At 45.9% G+C, this 23,786-nt stretch overlaps 1 protein-coding gene and 1 long non-coding RNA gene across 2 annotated transcripts; both read right to left on the minus strand.

The window, feature by feature from the left end:
* Positions 1-1,367: 1,367 nt before the first annotated feature.
* On the minus strand, positions 1,368-15,229 carry PHYH (phytanoyl-CoA 2-hydroxylase). The gene is made up of 9 exons (XM_074869795.1): positions 15,031-15,229; positions 9,972-10,027; positions 9,298-9,408; positions 9,025-9,190; positions 8,441-8,522; positions 6,509-6,690; positions 5,589-5,738; positions 4,033-4,164; positions 1,368-1,880 (listed from the first exon to the last, which is right to left on the minus strand). The coding sequence occupies exons 1-9, from the start codon at positions 15,121-15,123 to the stop codon at positions 1,827-1,829; spliced, it is 1,026 nt and encodes a 341-aa protein (XP_074725896.1). The 5' UTR covers positions 15,124-15,229; the 3' UTR covers positions 1,368-1,826.
* A 2,190-nt stretch (positions 15,230-17,419) lies between these two features.
* On the minus strand, positions 17,420-21,835 carry LOC141943668 (uncharacterized). Its single transcript, XR_012629029.1, has 2 exons — positions 21,306-21,835; positions 17,420-17,693 (listed from the first exon to the last, which is right to left on the minus strand). It is a non-coding gene; the product is annotated as an uncharacterized LOC141943668 (long non-coding RNA).
* Between the last annotated feature and the right edge of the window lie 1,951 nt (positions 21,836-23,786).

Genomic DNA, 23,786 nt, shown 5'->3' on the forward strand with positions numbered 1-23,786 from the left:
CCCTTTATCTACTTCCTTACACTGTTGATTCTGCTGTACCAGTATCGCAGTCTTCATCAGCTGTACTAATGACTTCACAGAATCACACAATCATCTCAGTTGGAAAAGACCTTGAAGATCATCCAGTCCAACCATTAACCTAACACTGACAGTCCCAACTACAGCATATCCCTCAGCACTATGTCAACCTGACTCTTAAACACCTCCAGGGATGGGGACTCCACCACTGCCCTGGGCAGCCCATTCCAACGCCCAACAACCCTGTCTGGAAAGAAATACTTCCTAATATGTAGTCTAAACCTTTCCTGGCACAACTTGAGGCCATTACTTCTTGTCCTATCACTTGTTACTTGGTTAAAGAGACTCATCCCCAGCTCTCTGCAACCTCCTTTCAGGTAGCTGTAGAGGGCGATGAGGTCTCCCCTCAGCCTCCTCCTCTCCAGACTAAACAACCCCAGTTCCCTCAGCCGCTCCTTGTACGCCCTGTGCTCCAGACCCTGCACCAGCTTCGTTGCCCTTCTCTGGACACGCTTGAGTCATTCAACGTCCTTTTTGTAGTGAGGGGCCCAAAACTGAACATAGTCATCGAGGTGCAGCCTCACCAGTGCCGAGTACAGGGGTAAGATCCCTTCCCTGTCCCTGCTGGCCACGCTATTGCTGATACAAGCCAGGATGCCATTGGCCTTCTTGGCCACCTGGGCACACTGCTGGCTCATGTTCAGCTGGCTGTCAATCAACACCCCCGGGTCCCTCTCTGACTGGCAGCTCTCCAGCCACTCCTCCCCAAGCCTGTAGCGCTGCTGGGGGTTGTTGTGGCCCAAGTGCAGCACCCGGCATTTGGCCTTATTGAAGCTCATACAGTTGCCCTCAGCCCATCGCTCCAGCCTGTCCAGATCTCTCTGCAGAGCCTCCCTACCCTCGAGCAGATCAACACTCCCACCCAAGTTGGTGACATCTGCAAACTTACTGAGGGTGCACTCGATCTCCTCGTCTAGATCATCAATAAAGATGTTAAACAGGAGTGGCCCCAAAACCAAACCCTGGGGGACACCACTCATGACCGGCCGCCAACCGGATTTAACTCCGTTCACCACAACTCTTTGGGCCCGGCCATCCAGCCAGTTTTTTACCCAGCAAAGCGTGCGATCATCCAAGCCGCGAGCAGCCAGTTTCACCAGGAGAATGCTGTGGGAAATGGTGTCAAAGGCCTTACTGAAGTCAAGGTAAACAACATCCACAGCCTTTCCCTCATCCAATAAGCAGATCGCCCTGTCGTAGAAGGAGATCAGGTTTGTCAAGCAGGACCTGCCTTTCATAAACCCCTGCTGACTGGGCCTGATCAAACCCATGTGAGCTCACACTGAGGGTTTGCGTGAAACACTGATTCACTTTATTTCTTTTGCATAGAAAAGGGAGTTAGAAATGTTAAAAAACATACCCTTGCATAAATTCTTGCATAAAATTTTATGTTACATGCCATCATTCTAAAGGTATGTCATGTGAGAAACTTTTAAAAGACAAGAATGAGAACATCAAGAAAATCAAGGTGCTCTTTCAAGACCTTAATTCTTTGATTGTCTAAGATAACCACAGCAAATCTCTATTTTTCTAGGTTAGGTTTTCTTTGTTCTACATCAGCTGTTCAACCTCAGTGCAATTATTTTGTATTAGCATAAAATGATTTTGTGATGCAGCATTTGGCTGAAATACCAATACAGAGGTCAAGAAAGCACACATAATTCTGCCTGCCGAGGCAGGGTCTGCACTCTGATCAGAGAAGCTCATCCTCAGGCACGTGTTTTCCATTCTGCTCTTCAGAGGTTGTTCTACAGGTTAATTCTTTCCCCTTGCACAAGACGTGCTCGGAAGTTCCAAATATCCTTCAAAACAAAAATGAGACAAAGGAAAAGCCTTAGGGCCAGCAAAAACGGTGACCAAGATTCCAGTTTACAGAGATGGAAATAGATACAGCATTCTCAGCTTAGCTACTTACCCATAAAAACATACCAAAACACTTACTGAATATTCTTTTAAATCCTAAATATCAAGAACAAAAATACAACCCCAGACTAAGGAAGAGGTGCAACCTCCACCCCCAGAAGACAGGTTGTTTGCAGGTGTTACACAGATGGCAAGGTGCCCATGGTTCAATTCTGGAAGGCGGCAGAAGAGGAAACATGAGCAGCACAGAATATTACCCTTACAGAAGTCAGCCTCGCCTTGCTTGTGCACACAATGCCTCCCTTGTACACCTCTGTGATCAGAAAAGCTCACCAACTGACTACACCTTGCATACTGCTGCCTGTGAGCAAGTGGTATTTTTGTGCAGCAGAAACCAGCAGGAAGTAACGGATATGAATGCAAGCCCTTAGCCAGAAATCAGGTGCTGGTTCTGGGCAGGCGTTGCTGCAGATTGTAAAGCAGAGAAGACCACCACTGTTTGCTTCATGGAGGTAAGTCTTGGGCAAGCTCCGACCTCAGTTTCCCTGTGTGAGGATTACTTAGTTCTTATCATTAGTCTTGTGAAGGTGAAATATAAGAGCTGGACACTCCTCTGGGAGAAAGCTCCAACTCTGGTTAAAAAAGCTTAAAGCTACATGAAAACACACAGACTCATCTGAGGCTTGTATGGGCACGACCTCATTTTCACTCACAAGAAGGATAGAGCCTCACTACCCATCACTTTGGATTTCACTGTGTACCTAAATAACTCCAGGAAGCAAGTCAAGCAAGCTGTAACTTTACAGATAACATGTAAGATCAGGCTTGCAAAACACAGCTGGACACCCTACCACACCCAGGTACACTGTGGGAAAAAACCAAAACAAAACAAAAATAAAAACCCCAAAGGTGAAAAAGGAAGTCCTCTTCTCCAGAATGCCCTAGATATTGTAATATCTGTAAAATATGTACATTTTAAAAGAAAATTACTGTCTATTACATCTAGACTTTACTGTCTTGATACTGGCTGTGCACATGTTGGGGAACTTCTGCAGATTAAGAAATTCAGAATATTTCCATACCAGTAACAAGGTTTATTTTTCTTTCAGTGGCTGAATCTCTGAAGAATTTAGATTTGCTTGCTATTTTACACAATGGTTTCAGTTATTCAGCAAGAGTCCATTACCCTCCTCCTTTTTTTTTTTTTTTTTGAGGCAGATGTATATTGCTGCTGACATACGTGCTGTAGCCTCAGGTCCAAACAATTGATGTGGGATTATATTTAACAAGAAGAATTCAGTCTACTATTGCAGTTAGATGTGTCTACTTGTTTTAAAAGGAAAATCCACCTGTCATTAGGATTCGAAACTGTAAGAACTGTGGACAGGCACTGAATTTATTGCACCTTCCTATACTTGTGAATTCAGGGTAAGAGATGACCACGTCTTCCTATTTACATTATACAGCTCAAATATAACTGCAAAGAGCTCCGGTTCAGACACACTCCCAACACAAACCACGAACCAGGAGATGCAGCGAAGGGCAAAACTTGCCTAGACGTTACCCTATTCCTGCCTTGCCACGTTAGCCCTCCCCACTGCTACCCAGTCTAGACCCCCTCGAATGGTGTAAGAGGTGCACGTGAGCAGCCTCTGAGCCAAGCTGTCACGACAGCAGAGTCTGCGGCTCCTCCTCACTTATGCTACAACATCAGTCGCAGTCGCATAGTGAAGTGCTGATCTAATCTGCACCAAACTCAGCCAGCACTGGAAGGGATCAATGTGTGCTCACATTTTGACAAGCAGAGTTAGAGGAGGAACTTGTGGAGCTCAAGGGATGTGAAGGGGCTGCCCAGAGAGCAAGGCCACTTCTCCAGCACAGCAAGAAGCAGCCTTATGAGCAAAAAGGCCCCCAAAAAGCCTGCCAGTCATCCCCTGAACATCAGGTCTTTTGTTCTGCCAAGCACCTCTGCTTAGCACAGCTTGATCTGCCAAACTGAGCATAGCAAAAAGCACAAATCTGTCACAAGAGAGAGACTTAGAAAAGGGAACTGACCTGGATTGTAACAAAAAGCATATAGGCAAGTCTTACCCTGAGTTCCACAGAAGTCATGCCGTATTTCTGGCAAGCCACTTCTACTATCTCTTTCTCCAGGTGCTCTTGGCTCGTGTTCTTGACATCGATGTAGCAGCACTCTGAGCTGGCGAAGTGACAGCTTATACTCTGTGTGGGGAAATAGGGCATCACTCACTACCACATTGATTACAAATGACTGGTGGAAAAAAAATCTCATGCATCCCAGATGGTGAACACCCTACCCCTTACAGATTGTGTCAGCAAATTCCGTCCTCCTTTCTGAGGACTCCTGCTCTCCTGAGAGTGTCCCCTTGGAGAAATACTCTTGCTGGAGAAATACTCTTGCTTGCTGACATGCTCTTCTTCCTTCCCTTCTCTCTCAAACACTTTCCCAGCATAAACTGTACTACTTGATCTCAGAATACCAGCAACGAGAGTGGGAATAAGGAAAGTCAGGGTTGGAGCAGACCTGTGTGTTCAGTAAGGGTTCTTACTTTCTACACCCAGTCAGTCACATCATCAACCCACTTATTTTGTAATCAGTTCTTGCTTAAGCAGAGTCTAGAGGAAATAAATAGAAATGCCCCACCAGATAAAGCTGTTCTCTCATTACACGAGCTATGCCAGCTGCAAGTGAGATCATGCCAGATCTCAAAGGGTGCTGGACCATAACCTGGTCCAGAGAGCTCCAGGATATTCATTGATTTACCCCAAAGGCAGACAAATGTTGGGATCTGACACAGTATAAGGAAGCTCTTGTGTTTCTGTGGAATACTAAACAGGACTATTGCTCCACTAGCCAGGAAAGAGCCAGCATATGAGACTCTCAGTACCTGATGTCCTCTCTGCTTTCAGGACTGCAGGAGGAAGGAATTCCACACCGGTAAACTGCTACAGGGGCTGAAAGAATGGACCTTATAGTAGTTGATGCAGGCAAAACAAAATAAAAATAGAGCAGCCCTGTTGCAGTGCATGAGGGGGAATAATTGCATTGCTACTAGTGGCTACACTAGAGGCTACAGTTCCTTTAAGTGCCTGGATGAATCCACTTCGGAGGAAAGGTCAGGCCTCCAAAGGAGGGCACTTCTGCCTGTTTCAGTTCAATAATCATGATGCAAAACAAACAGACAATGCGTAATCAAATCTTTAATAGAAAAATTAGTTATCATATAAATAAATACTATTTATTGGATGATGGAGGCTCCTGCTATGCAGAGATGAGATACTAAGAAGGCAGGGGGAAGAAAGTTAGAGAAGCTCCTGATATTTGGGACAGCTGAAAGAGAACTATTGGAAAAGGAAGTACAGCCAGCCAGGCTTCACACATAGATTCAGCTTTAATTTCTACTCCTGCTCTGTTTTTCTCAAGCAGCCCCACAGCATGCTCTTCTCCCAACAGAGACGTTTAAAAATAAAAACTAAAAAAATAGAGTGCAAAAGTATAGTAGGAAGCTAAAAACTCATAAAAAAAGTTCATCCAAATATTCATGAGCTTGGAAAGGGAGGAGCTAGTTTGATCAGTTTTAAAAAATCAAAAATATCAAAAGCTATATCAAGAGATGGTTTCCTACCTTTCGGAAACCTGATGTCTTGTTTATCCCAGAGCCATGGATGAGCAGGGGATGGAAGAACACTGTGTCTCCCTTCTCCATGACAAGGTGAACCCTGGGACTCTTCTCATCCTCATCAAGCAGCCCATGGAAAAGTTTGTTGGCTTTATGCTAGAAAAAAATGCTGAGTTGAAATCATTCAGTTAAAATTAGAACAAGTGCCGATTCTCAGTGCAAGGGACAGCAGGGGCAGCTACTGACCTGCTTTCCTCTGGGCAGTGTATTCGATATGCCCAGCTAAGAGCCTGCCCACTGGCCTACAAGTCTTCCTACTTCAAGTCTGAGGTACAGCAAAATAATACTTTTTCTAATCTCTGAAGCTGGATTCAGACAATTAAAAATGTTTCTTGGAACACAGAAGAGCACCGGGGAATCCTACAAATTTGGCCTGATGCCACCACTGGGGTCCAGCCTTCTGCTCCCAGTAAAACCATCACCAACACCAGGCCAGGTCAGGAAACATCCATTCTTAAGAGGAAGATACCACCTGATATTTAATTGTATCCAGTTGTTTACTATCCAATTTCTCCTCTTCGGGACAGTACACATGCTCACCAGACAGGAACAAATTCAAAGGAAAAAGTCCTCAGACTTGGAAAGGGGAGTGGAAAATGGCTGCATGTGTTTATGCCATTATGCCACAACGTGGTGGACAATTTCTAGGTGAAAGTGTGCACAGAGGCAAATCTACCCAGGTTACATGAAGTGAGGCCAACTAAGCAACTCTCTCCTAGAGCAACAAGTCTGTCTGCATAAACAGAAGAAACATCGCTGAAAACCTCAGCTTTGACCTGCACATCATTGCTCCATGGTGAGCTCTCCTCAGACAAAATGTGGCCCCCCTCACACACACCATTCCCAACCCCCCCGTGCCACTCTACCTCCCACTTTGGGTAGCCGTGAGGCTTCAGGGGCTGCTTGTGCGTCCCCGGCTGCACAACCAGGCAGCCGTTGTCCTGGTCAGCCCTCTCCATGGCGGTCCAGGAGCACACGATGAGGTCCGCAGGCCGGAAGGGGAAATAGTGCAAGTCCTGATGCATGGGGTGGAGAAAAGTCTGTTTATCTGCAACACACGTCCAAAACCTTCAACTTCATCAAATACGACACAGCCTTTACCTTCCCGTTAAACCATTGCACTTGTTGACACATGTCCTAAGAAGCTGCTGCTTGTCACTGGAGAGACTTTGTGTACTCAATGTCTGCTCCAGCCCACCCCTGCTTGGAAGCCAAGTGGATTAGCTTACACCCCACCCTAAGATGGACCAAGAGTGCAGTGGTGGCTCTTGGGACAGCAATGGCACAGGGACACAGTGAATGCCAGGAGGCTGCCTGGCTGTGTGATCCCTGGGAAGACCCCTTTTGCTGACCTTCACCACCAACAACCCCCTGCCAGGTTTTCACCATTCACTTTGGCTGCTCTCCAGTTTTGTGAGGTTTAACCAGCACGGTGTTGCACAAACCCTTCCCAATACAAAGACTTTCAAACAGCCGTGCTCTCTGTAATCGCTTGATCTATCACTGTGTTGCAAGCAGAACCAATCCTGGCTGTTCTGCACCCAACACATGTTTATTTAGCCTTCTTTTTTTAAAAAAAAAAAAAAAAAATCTATCTCAATTTATGGACTGCAGCCTCTCCAGACAGTCTAGCCAGCACTCTATTAGCCTTCACCCGAGGGGCTTTTTTCCATGAAGTCTAAACAAAAATAAATATTTCCGAGGTCTTGTTTGTTACTTCTTGTCCCACTGTGGAAATGGAAACATCTCATCCACACCAAAACAGCCTTTTATATATTGTTTACATATTTATTTTGCCATTGAGTTTGCTCCTCAAATAGATATAGTTAGGATGTTTATTGCCAAATTATTTAGACTTTGGGCAGCCTCAAAAGCTCTCCCGAGATCTGCACCTCTCCTAAAGTAGTCCTCAAAGATACTGAATGGAGACCTTGCAAACATGGAGCAGCTTCCCATTTCTTGTCAGTTATTGTTTTGTTTTTGCTTTAAAAATGTATGGTCTCCTGTTGAATTTCCAAACCAAAATGACAGCTTTCTGTGGACATGAACAAATTCAGTATTTTAATAATTCAATATATTCTGTATCTGCTCAGAAGCTGCATACCTGAGAATAAGAAACATATCTCAGGTCTCAACTTTGTTAAACGGAAACAGCTTATGCAGAGTCAAAGCTCCTTTGAAAACCTGTAACATGGTTAGTCCTGTTCTTTTCCTCTCTCCTTGCCCATCACTCTTGTATAAATTATGATCTCAATTTCTAGAGCAGCAGGAGCCAAAGCCAGGCTTCTTTTGGCACCTATTCAAGTATTTTCATATCAAAGTGCTGAGCATGCAACCACTGTCAGTGAGGTCTGGAGCGTATAAACTCCAAGCAAAGGATGAGCTCTGTATTTATTGCCTTTCACCAAGGTCCACAGAAGCACTCGTTTTCAACACAGTTGAAAAGTCAAGATTAAGAAGCATGTCAGGTTTTAAATCCTGGACCTTTATGCAGGTGCAGCTGGCTGAATAGGGAGCTCGCTTGCCCACTTTGAACACGTGAGTGGCAGAGCCAAGACAACCACCATCTTTAGTAAACAAACACCCCTTGAACATTGAAAGACAGGAAATGCTATCTCATTAAAGCCAAGGTAAAAAGAAAACTATTACCGAAGTGGCCTCATAACTTTTCAAAGTTATTTGGTTTTAATTTGTGTCATTTTTTTCAAGCAGCTTTTCTAAAACACTAAGTTAAATTTTGGCCTGAGAGACAGCATACACACAACAATCTATTTTCCTCTTATCTGAGTTTTCCTTACCAGAATCTGGAAGTTTATTTATCAGCATGGTGTGCATTGCCATGATGTTTGGCCCTGTGAAGCACTCAACATATCTGAGGACCTACAGAGAAGAAAACAATAGAAAAAATTATTAGAAACATTAAATACAGGAGGAAAGATTGCTGAGAAAGCACAGGGACCTGGATGTTTGGCTGAGGACTAGGGTAGAGGAGGAGTAGATCAGGATGGAGGGATGCAGGACAGGAGGCAGGACCTGGCATGGCACACAAATGGGCATGGTGGCAGGCGGCCAAAATGGAAGATGATGCAGCAGGTTGCTGGGTGGGGTTGAAAAGATGGGGTGGGTCATACTTCCACAAAGCTATGGCTGTCTGCCACAACATAGTCTTTTGGTTGGACTGGATGATCTTCAAGGTCTTTTCCAACCTAGACGATTCTGTGATTCTGTGAACATGAATATTAGCTACAAAGCCGGACCTGCCCAGAGAGCAGATGCTTTGCCTAGGTAAAAGGCATTCATATAGATACATTCATACAGGCTCTTCCACCACCGTCCCCCTTTTCATTTTGTTTTGGGTTTGTTTTTTTTTCAATTTTTTTACCTCTGGCAGAGTACAGTATCTGAACAACTCTTCGTCTTCCTGGAAGTCCTGGATTTTATTAACTACTTTTTCAGACTGACCATACTGGGATCTCAGGGTCTCGTCTTTCATAATCATAGCTCCTGGTAGATTCACCTCTTTTTTACAGATTCTCACGAACTCCTTCCTGCAAAGCAGTGGGAACATCTGTGCTGGGAGAGTCCAGCTTCGCAGAGCTCCCTCAGGCTGCTGCTGCACACAGAACTCCCCAGCACCTTTGGCAAGTGCCTGTACCTGAAGCGCTCAATGTCTTCATCAGAAACGAGCTTCTTAATGAGCAGATACCCGTTGTCTTCATAGAACTGCCTTTGCTCTGCGGTGAGGATGTTGTTGTCCAGGGTATAGCTGAGACACAGAGGAGAAACACATTAATAAGGCTGGGCAGAACAACAAGAGCAGCATTGGCAAGACCTGGCAGGAAGAAGGTGACATGTGAGGGATCCATGGTTGCTGGGGACAACTGGTAGAGACCCTCCCCACTTGCATGTCCACCTCAGCTCTGCAGGCATGCAGGGTTTCCCACGCCCCAGCAGAGCTGGCATGGTGTGTCCGTGGCCATGCAGCATCTCTGCCCACAGCCACCCACTATTTCTGTGACAGAATTCAGAGCATCTCCCTCATGCCCTCCCAAAGTGGAGAAGCTGGGATCAATTCTCAGCAGCTTTACTCTCAACAGAGATACTGAAGCACAAGGGAATAGACTCTGCAGTCAGATTATCCACTCAGACATTTTCAAGATGCATGGTTAAGATTTTTCATTAAACTACAGTTAAACAAATTACAACATACCCTTGCAAAAATGAAAGACTACACAATGTCTAGTGATCAACACATGTGCTGGAGTGGAAAAAAGAATTGAGTTCTGCAGGTTATTTTTTTTTAATCTCTACAAGGAAGATACAGTTTACCGAAACCTCCCTGGGTGATGAACAGCAGTAACTTGGGCTGAAGTAGGAACACTTGTCTGGGATAGAAATTAAGGAATATACACTCAAGCACAATAGAGTGGAACATCTATACACATGTGGCTGGATGGATGGTCCCAGAGAGTGGTGGTCAATGGAGCTAAATCCAGCTGGCGGCCAGTCACAAGGGGTGTTCCTCAGGGCTCGGTGTTGGGACCATTTCTGTTCGACAGCTTTATTGATGATCTTGATAAGGACATAGAGTGCCTTATCAGTAAATTCGCAGATGACACCAAGTTAAGCGGGAGTGTCGATCTGCATGAAGATAGGGAGGCACTACAGAGGGACTTGGATAGGTTGGATCGGTGGGCCAACGTCAACGGGATGAGCTTCAATGAGGCCAAGTGCCAGGTCCTGCACCTGGGCCACAACAATCCCATGCATCACTACAGGCTTAGGGAGGTGTGGCTGGAGAGCTGTGTGGAAGAAAAGGATCTGGGGGTTCTAATTGAAGCTGAACATGAGCCGGCAGCGTGCCCAGGTGGCCAAGAAAGCCAACGGCATCCTGGCTTGTATTAGAAATAGTGTGACCAGCAGAAGTAGGGAGGTGATAGTCCCCCTGTGCTCTGCACTGGTGAGGCCACACCTGGAGTATTGTGTCCAGTTTTGGGCACCTCAATACGAGAGAGCTATGGAGGTGCTGGAGCGAGTGCAGAGGAGGGCAATGAAGCTGGTGAAGGGCCTGGAGAACAGATCCTATGAGGAGAGATTGAAGGAGCTGGGACTGTTTAGTTTGAGGAAGAGAAGGCTGAGGGGAGACCTCATCACTCTCTACAACTACCTGAAAGGACATTGTAGAGAGGTTGGTGCTGGTCTCTTCTCACAGGTGATTAGTGACAGAACAAGGGGGAACGGCTTTAAACTGCATCAGGGGAGGTTCAGACTGGACATTAGGAAAAGATGTTTCACAGAAAGAGTGGTCAGACAGTGGAATAGGCTGCCCAGGGAGGGGGTGGAGTCACCATCCCTGGATGTGTTTAAGGGTCATTTAGATGAGATGTTGGGGGATATGGTGTAGGGGAGACCTTTGTAGAGTAGGGCTGATGGCTGGACTCGATCCCAAGGGTCTTTTCCAACCTGAATGATTCTGCAGTTCTATGATTCTATGTGTCCTGAATCCTACAATGTGGTTCATCTTAAATGTAAGTGCTGTGCTGGACATTCAATTCATGTTCTTGTTTATTTTGCTTCTAAAAAATTCTTTCCCACCTTCGGAGTATCACGTCTGGCAGAGAAGTATGAAATAACAGCATAGTACAGCCTTGTCCATGCATATAGAAAAGTCAGTACAAAATGCCTGAGACTCCAGAGTAGTCCCTGGGCCTTGATTCATCTCCCAGACATCAAGATACTCAATGAGATGCTCAGTGGAGATGTTTACTTGCCCAATTTCACTCCCTGTGCTCCAGAGAGCAGCCAGACCTACCCAAAACCTGCGTTGTCTCCTGGAGGTACTGCTCCACCTATCCTAACATAGGTGCACCAAATTCAGAGCCAGAATTCATATGGGCTGAACCTGGGACTTCCCATGAGGTGGTGCAAACCCTCACCTTCTCACCTGCAGAGATTAAGTCCCTCCCAAACTTGACAGAGAGAGCACAAAGAGAGGAGAGCAAAGGGCTTGTCCTCCACCTCAAGTCATTTCAACAGGTTTAAATAAACACAGTTTTGTTCTCCTATGCAAAGGGAGGCATTCTCATGACAGAGCATTTAAACCCCACTTTCTAATGAAGCCTCACAAAAGGCTTGTGCATGGTATTGAAGCATAACCCAGGGGCAAGGACAAAAAAAGAGCATTTTCATCCAGAGTTCACAGAATCGCAGAATCATCTAGGTTGGAAAAGACCTTGAAGATCATCTAGTCCAACCATTAAAGTTCATTAGAGTTCTGGTCCTGCACATGGATGTTTGGAGACTCCTGTGCTTCAGGGTTTTATGTAAACCAAAGACTTTTCTCTGCTGCTCCCACTACCTTTTAAATATACCATAAAAGCATGCATGCTTCTGGAATAAGAAATAGGTTTCATCACAACAGTTGTGTCTACAGCCCCTACACCAGGAAGCTTAAACATTAGCTGGTCAAGAGTCACATATGATGGGAGAAGAAACACAAAACATGCAAAAATTTGTAGCAAAAATGATGAGCCAGAGGGAGGAAATGGTGCTGAGATCTGGATAGAGAGAGGGACGGAAGAGGATATGGGGAGACCAGGTGAAAACCACCACAGCAGGTCCCAGAGCAAGGGATTCCCCAGCTGAGGGCACTACTGCTCCATATGCTACATTTCAGGACTCAATTTCCGTGAAAATGGGACTCCTGGCCATTCAGGCTCCTACATGTCCACAGACAGCTGATGGAGACACAGGCACTGGTTGAACCTCAGCTGTGGTGCTCTCCTCAGCACACCTCCACCTCCCTGAAGTGGGGGAGAGCAGACAAGTCCACCAAGCACTGGACTCCATTTGAACACCTTCCTCCCAGGCATTGCAGTGCCTCTTCCTTTCACTGATTTTCCTCTTGCCACCTTGCAGTGTTCAAAGGACAAGTTTGGGTTGCTTGGACAACTGAAAACAAGAGGCACACCGGCTGGGAAGGAGCTGCCACCTCTGGCAGCTCATTTTGGTGAAGACAGAGTATTTAAACATTTCCCTTCCCCTCACACACACCCTTCTGGGAATAATGTATTCACAGGCATGTTAGCCAACCAAACAGGCAATGTAATACCTGGGACCACTCAGGAGCAAGTAAACACTTTTAGAGAGATCAAAGCACAGGCACAGCAAGGTTCAAGATCTCTAGAAGCTTTTCCAAAGCATCTCCCTGCAGTCTCAAGGCATGGTGCAAACTCCTGCATATCTAAGACAAGCACAATAAACTTGGGTAGTTCTCTTAGAAACCCTCTCACAGACACCTGGTGAGATGGTCCTGGTCTGACAGCCACCGCTCTGCCGGCAGCATCAGGGTTTGACCTGAAGAAGCCAAACACCCAAATCACTCTAGAGGCGCAGTTGCTTTCTCAATCTCCCCTGTTTTCCTGCATTTTGAGGAAATCTTCACTTCCACGTTAGTGTGTTTGGTTTTTTTTTTCCAGTGTCTCAAACCAGGCAGCACCCAAGCTGAATTCAGAGCTGTAGGAATGGACATCTTCCACAGGCACTTTCTGAAGGTGGCTTTTTCTCAGCTGCCTTCCTTTAAGGAGGCGAGTGCTGGTGTTACCGATGCAACACTCCCCTCTGGCTCCTACACCAAGCTCCAAAGAAAAATCTGCCACATGTCACCTTTCACTGGTTCCTCTCCTTCCTGAAGCCACATGAGAGGACTCCGTGAAGGCAGAGTTTTTCCAGTTATGCAGAAATAACTCATCTTCCAATATACCAATAAAACCAACATACACCAATCTCTAATATACCAATCCCTAAAAGCAATTACAGGAGGAAACTGAGTAATTACACAGGTTTAATTTTAAATAGAGAAGATCAGGATGCTCTCCTTTCCAGGCTGGGGAGGTCAGAGCCGGGGTGAGCTGGCAGAAGGCAGCTAACCCCTGCTGCAGGGCTCACGAAGCTGAAAGAGGTGGGTGCACACACTCGCACCCCAGCAGGGCAGTGCGGAGACCCCACGGGCTTTGGGCAGTTTTCACATTTTGTTTCTCTGGTGGCGACTGATATTGCTATCAAGATATTTCTCCTTTCATAAAAGAAGAGGCATCTTCTGGGAGGAAAAGTGACTATCCTACCCAAATCACCAAAGCCAGAGATTAAAACAAAACCAGTGCACTGATGTAACATACATCAAATAAGTCTATTTTATTAGATTCTGTCATTTACTCCATCCACATGCCTTTCTTGTTCCGGCCCAGATTAGTCATATTTTTGTCCAAAGCTCTTTGCATCAGGACCACTGTAGCTGGATTTACAAACAAAACAGCTTGTGCACTGCCTCTCTTTACTTTTTCTTTACAACCAGGGTGCTTTTCCTATCATTTATTTCCCACTTTGTGTTATTATGTACACCTTTGTCTTATGGTAGTCTGAGTCAACTACTATCCATCTGTCTTCATATTTTTAATATATTTGAAGACTCCTGCATCCTGTTTGATCACATCCTCTTCACCAATTTATTATAATTCAGAGGTAACTTGCCAGCATTCAGCTCTCACCAAGTATTGGCAGCATTTAAAAAGTTGTTTGGTTTTTTTTTAAAGCAAGCTTTATGGTAGCAGCTTTAAAAATAGTATCAGCAAGCAGTCTTCACTTAATTTTTGGAAACATGGGACAGACCAACATGAAAACTTCTTTCTGCCCTGGTTTCCTTTCTCTGATCTATCATAAAACTGGCAGCCTCCAACATTTCCACCTTATATCCCATTCACAAACCGAACCTCGATGTTTTTCCTGCTGCTGGTCTACCAGTCAAGTCTGTACCTCTCAACAAAGTCTGAGACTTGTTGTGCAATTGCTAAGCCTTGCAGAGTTTATCTCCCCCAAACCCAAGAATCTCTAGGAGGAAAATTCTCTGCAGGTAACCCCCCTGCTCAGTGTGGGAGAGATGTGTCATGGGGGCTGCTGAGAGGCAGACGGCTCATCAGATGCACGTCCCAGCACCCGACAGGTTGCAGGGCTGAAGCTCAGGGAGAAAGCACCAGGGGGCAAAAGGTTTTTGGGGTGAGACGGTCGCTGACCCCAAAACACCAGTCGGGGCTGCCAGGGGAAGCACTGCCCTGGTGTATCCCCACTCACCGAGGGGCTGCACGGGGCATGGCCCCCCTGCACGTCACCACCCCATAACCAGGGCACAGGGCAGGGACCTTGCCTGTGTCCTTCTCGGGCAGGGTGTTCTTGTAGGGTAAACCACTGCCGGACCCCTCCTCGGCACCCATGCACGTGCAGGCACGTGGGGTGCGATGGGCAAACATCGCTGGGGTGGGGGAAGCAGAGCCCTGGCCCCAATGGGGCCGACGTCCCGCTCCCCCCCACCCCGATCCCACATCAGAAAGGATACAAGAGCAGGGGCTGCTCCCAGGCGCGGGGAGAGGTGTCGGAGGATGGCGTCCAGCCGAGCCGCCGGCCCCGACCGCTTCCCCAGCTGCTCCATCGTGCCTGGGCAGCCGGAGCGCTCCGTCCCCAGCCTGACCCTACAACCACAGCCCGGGAGGAGCAGGGCCCCGCCGGCCTCTGCAGCCTTTGCCTCGGCTGCACATGCGCCAGCAGCCGTGCATGCTCAGAAAGGCCGCAGAAGCCCTGTGGGAGCCAAGGGTTGGCAGGGTGTGCAGATGGGAGGGCCTGGAACTACGTGAGGAAAGCTCAGCGCATGCTTTTGCACGTTCCTCCCCCGCCCTCCCCATATTTTTCCCCTTCTCTGCCAGCAGTTACTGAGCTGGAAGGATTTCATCATCCCTGTGCAGAGAGCAAGGCTTGGCGCTCTCAGGCACGGACCACAGCCGAGGCCGGCACAGATATTTTCTTTATCTTCTGTCTCTAAGGAGATTGTCACAGCTTGCCTCAACCCTTCATGAATCATCTTTGGAGAAATTTTTATGGCCCCACTGTCACCCCAGAGTGGATTCAGAGGGTGTTTCCTAAGTACCTCATTTGCACTGACAGAGATCTGAGGATGTCTTCCGACTGCATCAAATCTGCACCTGAGGCAGGGTATTGTGCTGGGTGGCCCTTCTGTCCAACCTTCTGGGACAGCGCTGGTGATTTTGAGTAACAAAAGAAGGGAAGGAGCAAAAAGATTCCCAGTGCAGCACCTGGGGGTGGGAGAGGTAGGAGGGGAGGAAAAAAAAGCCCAGAGGGGAAAACTTGGGTAGGAAGAGGAGGAAGAAGCATTAAAAAAAAAAGTGCAGCTGCAAATAGAGGTTGCAAAAAATCTGTAGAGGCTTGGTATTCCTCTGAAGCTGGGATATGCTTAAAAGTGGTATATTTGATATATACTGTCAGCACACTCTCACCTGCCTTAATTAACACCATGAGTGCATCAGGTGACACATTTGAGGTGAAGAATACTAAGAGACTGAAAACAGCCCCATAACTAAGACCTGTAGTACAGTTGAGAAGACAATTTTCATCATCTTTGCCCATGTTCCCATTGCCACTGCGCTGTAGAGCCTCACCACCTCTGCAAAGTGGACTTCAGGTCCCCTCTGTCACAGTTGGGACTAGCTCGTGCCGTTGATGTGACAGTCAGTTCATCCTTCAAGTCCTACGCCATGAAGCAGATGCTGCTGTAAGGTGGGGTGTCTCCCGCTGGAATTTGCTGTTCTTCATCTTACCCCTTTTCCTGGGTGAAGGGGATTCATCTCTGACCAGGCCAGAGCAGGGAGTTGGGGACAGAAGTAAAAGCTCTGAGGAGGATGAAGGTGGGATGAAGGCAGCATGCTGCCTGCTCCAGGCCCAGCCTTGCAGGCTGCTCTCCCACCTACTCTCTCAGGAGATGGAGAAGTTGGGGATGTGGATGAGAAAGCCAGGAGAGCGGAGAGGAGTGGTGAACTGAGGGCAGCAAACCCAGTAACAAATACACTGCAATAATACAAGCTGGACAGCAGGACTGGAAGGAAACTATGCTAAGAATTTACATTATTTTGCCAACCCAACATATGCAAATAGATCTTCACACCTGCCAGTTTGTTCATAACCCTCCTTGGCGAGCAATCCAGCCAGCCCTGCTCCCAGAAAAGCACCATCAAGAGTAAGTCCCCTGTTGTTCCAGGCAGTCTCATGATGATAGGGCATGCACCAAAACTCCGCATCGCAGCCACTTTAGGAAGCTTAACTCCACTCTGCAATAGGTTTTGCTGGAATGAGATGACATGTTGATGGATCGAAGCCTCAGCTGTCAAAATACTGAGCTTCATGTTAGCGCTACAGATAAACAGATGCCACCACATGAATAGGCAGTGCTTCTGAACTTAACCCATATCCTAAAAGCTGATTCCCTTTAAAACTCTGTGGCAAAACTCCCAGTGATTTAAGTACCAGAGCAGGTTTACATACTCCATCTGTGGCAGCTGCCTGGACTGGGGTGCATTCCTGTTTCTGGCTCTCATGGTCAGTGGTTCCATGTATGCTCAGCAGAGTCACTCCCTTTGGGGGCTACAACAAAACATGGGCTATTCACAAAAGTAAGACAAACAAAGTTAGGAAGCCAGAATAAAAAAAAAAACAACCTCAAAACGATTTTGTGTAGTCACAGAGGCAAGCGTACAGACACTATGAAGGGACAACAAGCAGCAGCAGTGACAGCACCCAGCCCTTCATTGCCAACAAAATCAGACCTTTGACTCCTTAGCTACAGGAAAACTCTTAGTCATAGGTAAACAGAAAGTTAGTGAAAGTCCCTCAAATCAAATTCAAGTGAGGGGTAAGGGAAAGCAAAAAAAAAAAACAACTAGAGTAACAGTTTTATTACTGAATTCCTAATTATTACTGCACTGAAAGGTCTATTTATAATTCAGATATATGCTGCAACTGCCTTCACAAACCAAACTGAAACAGGAACTTCAATAAATCTTCAGCTGTTTCAAAATTCAGGTGAGAGTTCCATTGAAAAGATAAAGCAGAACAATATTAAACACATCAATTCTGACATGGACCTGTTTGCAATGTAGATATTTTTTCCTGGTATGTGTTTGACAGCATCTTATGCACAGGTGTCTTTCATATCTGAAAAAAATAAACAAAAATTAGTTAGTGATTTTGCTATCCTGATTTAGGAGTCCGAGAACTAAGATGCTTTTATACATACAATAATAGACACTTACATCCATATATATATGCATTTTTAAACAAGAGAAGCCTCAAAAAACTAATCTCTCTATGCGTTGAATATAATTATTTCTTTTTACTTACTGTTTTTCTGATAATCTTGCTAACACTACCTGTAATACCCAGTAATACTGGTTTGTGCAGTAACTCCCATGTCACTACACCAGCTTATATTACATCCCAAAATGATTGAGGCTACCTCATCCACCTTGGCACGGAGGAGTGGGTGGTCGAGATGACTGCCCTTTATTTGTACCCTCACGCTAATACAGTCCACGATCAAACTTTAATACAACTGAAGATTAACCTCAGGCATTGCTGACACCACTCCAGGCTGTGGCGCTGAGAACCACGCAGTGACATCAATGGCACAACGGCTGGTTGTGGACACATATGAAAAACCTGTCCTTTGCATCTTAATCTGATTTTTATTTAAAAAAACACCCAAAACAAACCCTAAACAGTCCAGAATGAAGAATTTTCAAATCTGTTGATAAGCTTCACTAAAGTACAGACTGAATCCCATGAACCTAGCAAAAGAAAAGGAGGGAGAGATTTTATTCCTTAAGAAAATGATGGTGGCATTCATCTTTTTATTAAAATTAATGGCATTTAAGAGGGGCTGTGTCTTTGCAAAGTATTTTTACAGCTATATCTGTCAGTTTCCTGAATTTTATAGAACATTTTTATACAGCTGTTTTGCATTTGGCTTTTAGTTTTAATGTTTTCTGTTCATTAAATCACAAAACTAGTAAAAACTAAACGATCAAGATTTCTCCAGTAGTACAGGAATGGTCCTAATGCACAGTGTTATAATTTAATAAGCATCTCAATTGACTATTAAAATCCACATTATGATCAGAACTGCAATTCCAAAGATGAGGTCTTCTGAAAGCTTAATTTACTGTGGTGGGAAGTGACAGCTGCTCCAACTCAGCAAAATTAGCTTTTTTAACTTAGATGCCAGAGAAAACAGATGTAGATGAGACAAAAACAAGAACAGAAACAAAATCCACCACCAACGCACAGGTTCATTTCTCATCACTAAGATTTAAGAAGGGCTTCTACAGCTACATTAGCAGCAAAATGGAGGCAAAGGAAAATGTGGACCCAATGGAGAACAAAGCAGGGGGACATAGTGACAAAGGACATGGAAAAGGTCAAGGGTCTCAATGACTTTTCTGCCTTGGGCTTTGCTGGCACAGTCTGTTCTCAGCTTCCCTGTGCTGAGCAGTGAGGTCTGGGGCCGCAGAGATCACCCCCACTGCAGAAGGCCACTCCAGACCACTGGAGCACACTGGGCATTTTCAAGTCCATGGGACTGTGTGGGATTTATCTGTAGGAGCCAACATGACTGCATAGCTGCTCTCTCTCCTGGTGCCAGGAGAGGTTCCTGATGACTGGAAGGTGGCAAATGCTGTACCTGACTTCACAAAGGACAAAAAAAAGGATGAGGGGACCTCAGTCTCCAAAATTATGGATTAAGCCCTCCTGGATTTGCTGTGTCCACGTACACCAAGGACAAGATGACTGGGAACAGCCAGCATGGATTTACCAAAGGCAAACTGGGCCTGGCCAACCTCCTCGCCTTGTGATGGAATGGCTCTGTAGACCAGGGTAGGGCAATGTGCACCTACACCTTGACCTTGGAAGGCTTTTGCCTTCTTGGGACAGGCAGACTGTAATGTGGGTGGAAAACTGGCTGAACTGCCTGGCTTAAAGGGCTGTGATCAGCAGTATGAAGTGCAGTTGGTTACCAATGGCATCCCCTCAGTGTTTGGGAGCAGAACCAATGCTGGTGTAGCTCCGTGTTCCTGCCCTGGACAGGAAGCTGGCTGATGGCACCAAGCTGGGGAGGCAGTCCTGACCTGGAGAGCAGGGCTGCTGCTGGCAGGGACCTCAGCAGGCAGGGTGGCAGGAACCCCTGGCACCTCAGCAGAGGCGGAGTGCCATACCTGCACAGAGTAACCCTGTGCTGCTGGACAAGCTGGGTCCTGCTGCCTGCAAAGCTGCTTTGCAGGAAAGGACTCGACGAACAAGTTGAATATGAGCGAGCAGTATGTGCTTGCAATGAAAAGGGCTGACCCTGTGCTGGGTCAAGGGAAGTTCTCCTAGACACTGTGTCTAGTTTTGGGATCCTCAGCACAGACACTGACATCCTGGAGTGAGTTCAGTGGAGAGCCACTAAAACGAGGGGGCTGAAGCACATGATGCACAAGGAAAGGCTGAGAAAATAGCTCAGCTTGAAAAGAAGGCTCCAGGGAGATCCTACAGCTGTCTGCAAGTATCTAACGGGGGAGATAGAGAAGACAGCCAAAATTTTGCTGTAAACTTCCAGGAAGAGTAGGAGACAACAGGCACAAACTGCAGCAAGACAAAATCCCGTTGGATATAAAGAGAAAATTCTGCAGAATGGGGATGATCAAACATTGAAACAGGGAGTGCAGAAAGACTGAAATTTCTGTCCTTGAAGATATTCAAAACCTGACTGCACGCAGGCCTGAGCAACCTAATGTGACCTCAGGGTTGTCCCTGCTTTGGACCAGGAGACTGCAAGACATCTGTCCCAAACCAAATTATTCTGCAAGTGCAGCTATGATGGTAGGAGCATCCCCAACTGACCTACTACAATAAGGAATGTGCATCTGAACACAAATCTATTTTACCTTAGAAATACCAGGACCATTTTTCTGGTCTATTTCCCCCTCTCTGAAGGCTGGAGATGGGGGATAAGACCTTTTTCATGCCTTAAAAAAATACAACAGAAAATACGTCAACATTGCAAGCAAAAGCAGAAAACAGCCCTGGTTGGAATATCAGCATTAGCTTAAATATGTCTTGGGTGACAGAAGGAAAGATGTAGCGTCATGGTCTGGAGATGGGGCAGGCAACGAGGTACATAGCTGGAATCAGAGTCTGGGGCAGCAAAGCCTGTGCTGAAGTGCTGAACCTAAACTGCCGCTGCTGGAATCAGAGCAAGCCAGGTTAAAGCTAGTTTAGACACACTTGGAAGAAATCCTCCATGTGGAGGGCACATGGTGTGTCCAGAGATAAGCTGAACAGCATTGCCTTCCACAAAAGTCCTGTCTCTAGTTCCTGGCTTCTGCTGAATTTCAAGCTTTGGGCAACCCCTACCCACCTACTGAGGCACTGCAGCCTGGCTTTTTGCCATGAGAAACAGGGTCTTGAGGCTACAGCTGTCCCTAACTTCTGAGCCGTGGGTGCCCACCTGCTCCTAAAGACACAGATGCCTTCAGAAGTACCAGAGACAGCTGGATCCATCGCAGCCAGCTCTGAGCACTAAGAGCTTAAAAAACCCCAAGCTCTTCCTTTCAAGGCTGGCTCCTGCAATGCCAGCTGACCTCAGCAGTTAGGGAGCTGATATGCAGAAGTCTCCTTCATAGAGCCATGGCTCTTGTTGAGGTCCTACAGCTCCCCAAAGGGATCCCCTTCCCACCCAGCCTGGGAAAAACACCTATCCAAAAGTTGAATAAGAGGATATTTTATTACCTTTCCCCTCTCCAAGCACCAGCCACAGAGGTTGCCAAATCACATCTTGTGGTCAGCATGCGGATGTACACCCAGAAAGTGACTTCCCAACTGTTAGCCAGACATTCAGTGAAGAAGAAGAAGAAGGGAAAAAAAATAAAATAAAAAAAAAAAAATCAGTAAAACAGTAAGTATTGGCCACCTTGCCCATCCATTCCCCCCACACTCAGGTTTGCTGCCCTCTCACCGCAGTGTTCACACTAATTTGTGTCATCTCTCCTAAGTAGAAAAGGGTCAGTTCTGAATTTCTAGCAAAACATGTAATCAAAACAATACCTTAAAAAAAAAAAAGACAAAACCATTCTGACTTTATATACCACCACAAATAATTTTAACTGTTATTTTTCCCTGATGCAGGGGGAAAAGCAAAAGGCTGAGGAAACCAATATATTAAAGAGTCATAACAGATACCAGTGTTTCCAGAATATATGCTACTAAGCAAACTGATTAGGCTAGTGAATATTCCAATTATTAAAGTATTTCTTTTTAATCTCTTCTCACAACTTCGATGGAGTTTTACAAGCAGCCTCTCACACAGACTGAGGGATGGAAGTTGCTGCAATGCAGAGGTACCTGTGTACACAAACGACAGTACACTTGGGTAAATGACATAGCTAACAAAACCAACTGTCTGTTGTTGCTTTCTCCTAGCTTTTTGATGCCAGCATCTCTAAAAAATCTGATTAAAAGCAGATTGTTAGTTGCAGGATTTAGGACTTGCTAGCCCAGTACAATATACCCTCCTACAGCTTATGTCATCTACAATCTCTTATTTAGCAAAACAAATGGCAAGTCACCATTCTCAGCTGATCAGGTGATGCTAACAGAGGACTTCCCAATTCCATAATCACCCACTCAGCGGCACATTTCAGCAGCCCGAGCCAGGAAGCACTTGGGGATGTAAATTCCAGCCATCAGGAAACCATCAGGAGATACTTCGACGGTCAGCTCACCGGGGAAGGGTTGTGCTCGCAGCCAGTTCTGCAGCTGCAAAGGGAAGTCTTCCTCCCAGAGTCCAGATGAAAACGGCTCTTGTATGAAAGGTTGGCGCGATGGGTCTCCATTTCCACTCACCTTGCTGGCTAAGCAGCCTTCCTCCGCACACCCTTCCCCTTAATGAGGAACCTTCTACCGTTCAAGGCACATCCAGGGAAGGAGAGGTGTTGGTTTCACACCTGGCTGATGAACTAACCAACATAACAAGTGAAAAAAACCCCAGTATCTACCTTCCACACATCGAGTGCCGGTTTAAGATGACAGATCTTTGTAACAGGTACTTTCACACAGCAGTGCTCAACTGCTTTGCATGCATTTGGTCTAGTTTAGGTGGTTTTTTAATCTAACGAAATAACCTATGTAATGACAGTCTTGTCATGACCATAAAGAAAATGAACAAACCAGCTCCATGGTTTTGAATCAGGATATAGAACAAACTTCACAAAACGGCAGAAAAATAAGGAATTAAATCAGTATTTTTTGCACAGACAACTGTTTTTTGATGCTTTATTTTCAGAAGTGCTGTAGAAAACCTACCTTTTTTTTCTCCCCAAAGCAAAGTCAAAAACTCAGTTACTGCTTTGAGGTTTTGTGGTGAACACGCAACTTGCAGACTTCTCCAAGAAAAGGAATGTGAGGTTCTGCAGGGTTTAGGCTACTCACAAGGAGGGGAGAAAAAGAAATTCTAGCTTTGCAAAAGGTGTCTGAGAACACTGCTGAGTAGAAAAAAAGATGAGCCAAGTTTTGTTGTGCCAGAGTCTTCATTAGGAGCAAAACTGGAAATTTATACCTTGCATGATGCACAAGACTGGTTCATCTCTAGTGACTCATTTTTCATAGACAGAAGCCCTTGTAATTCGTGCTGGTAGCAGTAACGATTATCCAAGATTTTCTTTTTCCTGGTCTGAATATCGAGGAGCAAATTCCACAATCTGGGAAAAGCTTAAAAAGAGCTGGTTCTGTGAAGCTCGCTCAGTCCCGTTCAGCAGAAGAACCGCACGGTGTCTCAGCAGAGCAGAGCTAGCAGCGAGCCCGCTGCAGGCGGGCAGCAGCTTACCGCGCTGCCGGGGAAAAGATGGGCTTCCGCATCCGTTCCACTCAGCGGGCTGCTCACCAACCCTCGTCTAGCTTACAGCAGGCACAGCCAGGAGGACTTGCAGAGGAAACAATTCAAAACTGTTGCATACTTTGTGCTGATAAGTAAAATAAACAAAATAAAGTGGATAATATACTTGGAGATAACCTACTCGCCCCCAACTTCGGCATGCAGGCAGAGATAGTCTAGATTACCACTGGACATCACAGCTTGCAGAATTGATCAAAGGAGTAATAATGACTATCAACATAATTACAGTGGCAATAAAATAAAAAACCGAGGATTTCTCCTCTTTCCAGTTTGTAATTCAGCTAGGAATCAAAAAAGTTCATGCACTTATACAAGAGCAA

The sequence above is a fragment of the Strix uralensis genome, chromosome 5 (assembly GCF_047716275.1).
Source record: "Strix uralensis isolate ZFMK-TIS-50842 chromosome 5, bStrUra1, whole genome shotgun sequence".
NCBI lineage: Eukaryota > Metazoa > Chordata > Aves > Strigiformes > Strigidae > Strix > Strix uralensis.

Excerpts from the sequence above, each read along its gene's own strand:
- PHYH (XM_074869795.1), bottom strand. The coding sequence starts at position 15,123 with ATGGAGCAGCTGGGGAAGCGGTCGGGGCCGGCGGCTCGGCTGGACGCC. Across the intron at positions 4,165-5,588 it reads AGACATCAGGTTTCCGAAAG|AGTATAAGCTGTCACTTCGC; the intron begins GTAGGAAACCAT and ends TTCCCCACACAG. Across the intron at positions 1,881-4,032 it reads TGACTTCTGTGGAACTCAGG|GATATTTGGAACTTCCGAGC; the intron begins GTAAGACTTGCC and ends TTTGTTTTGAAG.